This window comes from Toxorhynchites rutilus, chromosome 3, assembly GCF_029784135.1.
Source record: "Toxorhynchites rutilus septentrionalis strain SRP chromosome 3, ASM2978413v1, whole genome shotgun sequence".
In the NCBI taxonomy this organism is placed as follows: domain Eukaryota; kingdom Metazoa; phylum Arthropoda; class Insecta; order Diptera; family Culicidae; genus Toxorhynchites; species Toxorhynchites rutilus.
The window spans coordinates 94,049,697-94,055,845 of NC_073746.1; the positions used below are offsets into that span (position 1 = coordinate 94,049,697).

The 6,149-nt window shown below is 42.8% G+C and overlaps 1 protein-coding gene across 2 annotated transcripts; it reads right to left on the minus strand.

Moving 5' to 3' along the window:
- Positions 1-3,193: 3,193 nt before the first annotated feature.
- LOC129777888 (ATP-binding cassette sub-family G member 1-like) lies at positions 3,194-5,609 on the minus strand. 2 transcript variants are annotated; one of them, XM_055784460.1, is made up of 5 exons: positions 5,267-5,609; positions 4,645-5,213; positions 4,532-4,578; positions 4,033-4,201; positions 3,194-3,968 (listed from the first exon to the last, which is right to left on the minus strand). In XM_055784460.1, exons 1-5 carry the CDS (start codon positions 5,533-5,535, stop codon positions 3,364-3,366), a joined length of 1,659 nt encoding a protein of 552 aa, XP_055640435.1. In that variant the 5' UTR covers positions 5,536-5,609; the 3' UTR covers positions 3,194-3,363. The 2 variants fall into 2 exon arrangements, with proteins under 2 accessions (XP_055640435.1, XP_055640434.1); XM_055784459.1 differs by having other exon boundaries at positions 4,379-4,578.
- Positions 5,610-6,149: the final 540 nt, after the last annotated feature.

The following is a 6,149-nucleotide window of genomic DNA, read 5'->3' on the forward strand; positions in this document are numbered from 1 at the left end:
TTTCATGTAACAATTCTGCTCCGGGATCGGATAGAATTAAGTTCAACTTGCTGAAAAATCTCCCTGATGTGGCGAAACATCGCTTGTTGAATTTATTCAATCGGTTTCTGGAGAATAATATTGTTCCAGATGATTGGAGACAAGTACGAGTTATAGCTATTCAAAAACCCGGAAAACCCGCGTCCGACTTCAATTCGTACCGCCCAATAGCAATGCTGTCTTGTATACGGAAATTGTTGGAAAAAATGATCTTGTTTCGCCTTGATCGTTGGGTTGAAACGAATGGCCTACTCTCAGATACACAATATGGGTTCCGCAGGGGCAAGGGGACGAATGATTGTCTTGCGTTGCTTTCTTCAGAAATTCAAATGGCTTACGCCGAAAAAAAACAAATGGCTTCAGTATTCTTGGACATAAAGGGGGCATTTGATTCTGTTTCAATAGAGGTTTTGTCAGACAAATTACACTCTCGGGGTCTGCCGCCTCTTTTGAATAATATGTTATACAACTTGCTTTGTGAGAAACATTTGAACTTTTCTCACGGAGATTCGGCAGTAAGTCGGGTCTCTTACATGGGCCTCCCCCAGGGCTCATGTTTAAGCCCCCTTTTGTACAACTTCTATGTAAGCGACATCGACAATTGCCTTACACAAAATTGCAGCCTAAGACAACTTGCAGATGATGGAGTGGTGTCTGTCGTAGGATCAAATGAATCCGACCTGCAAGGACCCTTACAAGATACTTTGAACAATTTCTCAACCTGGGCCATTGGGCTAGGGATCGAATTCTCCACGGAGAAAACAGAGATGGTCGTCTTTTCTAGGAAGCATAGACCAGCAAAACCAAAGCTTCAACTTTTGGGTAAACCGATCACTCATGCTATGTCATTCAAGTATCTTGGGGTCTGGTTCGACTCCAAATGTACTTGGGGGGCCCATATTAGGTATCTGAGTAAAAAATGTCAACAAAGAATAAACTTTCTCCGTACAATTACCGGCACCTGGTGGGGAGCCCATCCCGAAGATCTTATAATGTTGTATCGAACAACTATTCTCTCAGTGATGGAGTATGGCAGTTTCTGTTTTCAATCAGCTGCCAAAACACACCTCATTAAACTCGAGCGAATTCAGTATCTTTGTCTCCGTATTGCGTTGGGATGTATGCCCTCAACGCATACCATGAGTCTCGAGGTTTTGGCAGGCGTACTCCCACTAAAAGATCGCTTCAATTTATTATCTCTTCGGTTCTTCATCCGGTGTAAGGTTATGAACCCATTGGTGATCGGAAATTTTGAGCAGCTGGTCGGGCTAAATTTTCATTCTGGATTCATGACTTCATATCATGAATTCATCTCCATGCAGGTTGATCCTTCTTCGTATATTCCCAACCGTGTTTGTTTTCCTGACTACATCAATTCCTCTGTACATTTTGATCTGTTCATGAAGGAGAAAATCCATGGAATTCCAGATTATCATCGATCAGGGATCGTTCCTACGATCTTCAATGCAAAGTATGGGCGTATCAATTGTGATAATATATACTTTACTGATGGGTCCTCTATGAATGAGTCCACAGGATTTGGAGTGTTCAACGAATTTTTTAGCACCTCCCACAGTCTTCAGAATCCTTGCTCAGTGTATATTGCTGAATTGGCAGCAATACACTGGGCGCTGGACAGCGTCGCCTCACGACCTGTTGAACACTATTACATTGTAACGGATAGTCTTAGCTCTGTCGAAGCTATCCGTTCAGTGAGGCCGGAAAAGCACTCGCCGTACTTCCTTGAGAGAATACGAGAAATTTTGAGTGCTTTATCCAGACGCTGTTATGTCATCACCTTTGTCTGGGTCCCTTCACATTGCTCAATTCCGGGTAATGAGAGGGCTGACTCATTAGCAAAGGTGGGTGCGATTGAAGGCGATATTTATCAGCGTCAAATCGCCTTCAATGAATTTTACTCTTTAGTCCGTAAAAATACAATCGCTAACTGGCAACGCAAATGGAACGAAGATGAATTGGGCCGGTGGCTCCACTCAATTATCCCTAAGGTTAGCCTCAAACCATGGTTCAAAAGTCTGAACTTGAGTCGGGACTTTATTCGAACCTTCTCCCGACTCATGTCCAATCACTGTTCGTTAGACGCGCTACTTTTTCGTTTTGATCTTGCCGACAGCAATCTCTGCGTTTGTGGCCATGGTTACCACGACATCGAACACGTTGTTTGGTCGTGCGAGTTGTATCTTGTCGCCAGATCGAATTTAGAAAACTCCCTTCAGGCTCGAGGAAAGCAACCCAATGTGCCGGTGAGAGATGTGTTGGCTCGGCTAGATCTTGATTATATGTCCAAAATATATGTTTTCCTTAAAGCTATCGATCTTCGAGTGTGATTGTTCTTACATCCTTTACCCCTCCTTTTCGTCCTTCGCGTGCTATCGGTTCCCTTCCTACTAACATTAGAATAAGTTAAATTGTGAATACATATTAGATGTAAGGATAGTTTTAAGAATTGAGTGTGAAGTGTGAGTGTGAATGAGAATGTGAATGTAAATGCGAGTGTGAGTGTGAACATTGCTACAATATCCTTACATCCCATCCTTTTCCCAATCAAAGTGTGTCACCCTTCTAAACTCGAGTCGACCGCGAGTAATCGGTTTCCTATTTTATTAACCATAGAATTAAGGAAACATGTTAATATTTTATAGTAAAAATATATTTAAGAGCGTGGCTCCTTTAAACCTATGTAACTGAGCCTGTAAAAATAAACGGATTAATAAAAAAAAAAAACTTTATTTCATAAAAACGTGACATGTTTTCTGATTTGGCACCCTTCCTGAAAGACGTAGTTCTACGTCAAAAACATTGTTCCACGTTATCAATTACTAGCGTAAAATTTCAGTCCAGTTGTTCGAATTCCGCGCATAATATTCTGGAAAGCACGGGCTCAACATTGTCACCACTATGAGTCAATTGTTTCTTATCAGTCCGCCAGTTGAGAATGGCCTCCCTCACCATAAATCATCGCGGAGCGCGGATTAATGTCCGAAAATGTGCGCCGAATTAGTCCAAACGGTCAATTACAGTTTTATCTCCCGGACACCGGAACGCCCGCGCCCGGGACATGAGTTGATTTATGCACACCACTCCACTACTTGGAGTTTAAGGTACATCGGATGTAATTAATAGGCACCATAAATTTAATTAAATAACAAAACTGCAACATGAAAATGCATTTACCCCGCGGATTCGCGCTGAGTATGATTTTCCGTTGCAATCTGAATTTTATGTGCGTTGATTCGAGGACATTTTGGGTGTTTAGTAACGATTATTGCTGGGATTGTTTCCGGGGGAAACACAAACTTACATTCACTTATTATGAACATTCACACGATTTCTGAGACAGAAGTAGAATAGCGCAGTCATCGCCACTGCCCACACAATTAGTCCGAGCAAATCGTACTCCAGTCCAATGACCGGCATTTGGAGTGACTGCAGGAATTTTGACAGTTTCTTGTAGTAGCAAAAAATCTCCGGACAGTCCATGTCCTTTCGGCCGAGTCCATACAGCACATGAAGATAGCCCTCGAAAGCGTACCGTTCGAAGGACACATACGTCAATGGTCTTAGCGGCGCTGGCATTTGATCGATTGTTATGAAACATCCGGAAAAAAGCATCACCGGAATGGTGGACATCGAGGCAACGAACAACGTTGTTTGAATCCTGAAGAAACATCCGAAGATCAAGCCCCACATTTGGCAGATCCAACCGAACAGCAAACATATCACCCAGAACCAGAAGGCGCGATAAAATTCCATCGGTTGCGAGGTCATCACATAGATCATCGCCACAAGGATGGTGGTGTTGAGCAGCAGTATTGGGATTTCGACGATCATTTTGGAGAGGTAGTACGGAAACACAGAGTACGCGTTGCTGCGGTATTCCCGAATGAAGGCGGACGATTCTAGGGGATCTGGAATGTATACCTTTGTAGAATGTGTGTTACAAAGATATGTACTTTGAGAGGATAATATTACAAGCGACAGCAGCTGGTCCAATCGATGTAAATAAGATTGTGTGAAGGACAATTTGGAAGAAGGATGTGTTCGATATAATTCGAGCCGCATTGTTTCCGATATCATAGTAAACTGTCCCCACGAGTAGTCCCACAAAAACACTGATGGCTGTTTTCGCTTTCATCTGAGTCTGGAAGTGAAGAAAGCAATTAAAATATTAGTTTAATACAAATCTTAGTTGCTATTGTGTCACTGAAGTGCACTGAGAAGTTTGAAAAATTTTGTATTGGTATTAGAATAGTAATAGCTTCTACATAAGAATAACAAAAATCTTCTCTGTAAAATGCTCTAAACATAGGAATCATACCGGATCTCGCATGGTACAAATAACCGTCCTATACAACAGCAACTTCAGTTGGCTCAACCGGGACAGCTTTGATTCACTGTTTCGATGTCTGAGGTCCAAACTTCTACCTTCACTGACAATACTTGTAGAAGTTATCGTTTGCTGATGTCGTACCAGCTCTCCCAGGCGATGGTCATTTTCCATGCTGGCTACTTCGAGTGCTAAAATGATTGACATTAGAGATCATTTATCGGATCATTCATATGATTTTCACCAAAACCAAGTACCGAAATCTGCCGGGTTGTGGGACAAAGGACACTCCAGTCCGAATGCTGCAAAATGTGGCACCAGTTCATCCAGAGGGCCACAATAGAGACAGCTTCCCCTGGACACAAGAAACACATCATCGAACATCCTGAGGATGCCCGAGCTCGGTTGATGAATCACACAAGCAACGATGCGCCCTTCCTGGGCTAAATTCCTCATCTGAGCCACAACTTGATGCGTCGCCACCGTGTCCAAACCACTGGTTGGCTCATCCAGGAGCATCACTTTTGGGTTTGACAGCAAATCGATTGCCATGGCCAGCCGTTTGTACTCGCCGCCGGAAAGATTTCGTGCCAATGTGTTGCAACATTTCTGCAATCCAAGCGTTTCGATGATTTCGAGTACTATTATCCGCTTAGATGATTGTGATAGTGAACGCGAAAGCTGGAATTCGGATGCGTACTGCAGAGATTCTTCGACAGTAAGGTTCCTCCAGAGGGAAACTTCCTGTTCTGTATACGACACTGCTTTGCGAAGTTTTGCTCCTGCTAGCGTATAACCATTGAGTTTAATAACACCTTCAGTCTTTCTGCAAGATCAAGGTGGTAGAATGACACAAATCTTCTCGATTACACTCACTACCTGAATCCACTGAGCACATTTAACAACGACGATTTTCCTGATCCAGAGGGTCCCAAAATCGCCGTGAGTCTCCCCGAACGAAACTTCCCGCTCACGTTATTTAGAATAACTTCGGAACACTGATCCGACGCACTTCTCTTAACGAAACAACTAAAACCTCTGCCCGTTGGTACATTCTTACGATTGGTGACATTTTCAAAGGTGAACGTGAACTCGTTACTCCGACCTACGCAACTGAGCTGCAGCAGCTCCATCGTGAAATTGAACATATTTAATACTGAACCGTCCTACGGTTCGGTGGTTGACCTAGACCTGCACCACCCGATTCGGGTCAGGCAGGTACGGAACATACCCAGCCTCACAATCTACTACGAGCGCGTCTGGGATAGAATGCTTTAGAATTCAACCCTTTCGCGCGCTTAAGCAGATTTAATTACCATGCGTGCAAGGTAGTCATCGTTTAATTGCATGTTGAAATTATTAACTAAGTTTTTCATGGCGGTGTGAAAATAAAAAAAAACTGCTGATCTCAGATTGATGTCATTAGTATATGGCATTGGACTCAGCTGACAGACTAACGCACGAGCGGATCCAAGCCGGTGATCGTTGAGATGTTGATGATTTTTTCACATCTTCATTGACGTAATAGTTGGCGGTGTGCACTTAGTATCCGCCTAGTCTTCCATGCGATAGCGGTGTAATGACTTGAAAACTATTAGCTTATTTCCAGGTAGGCGTTCTTTGTGATTATCATACAGTCGCTTCATTATAATGTACTTTTCTTCTAAACGAGACAATTAGAAGCCTTATTCAATGCTGTTTCTAGTAGTAATTGAATAAATATGTACACAAATAATCAAGTGTGATTGTTTGCCAGAATAAA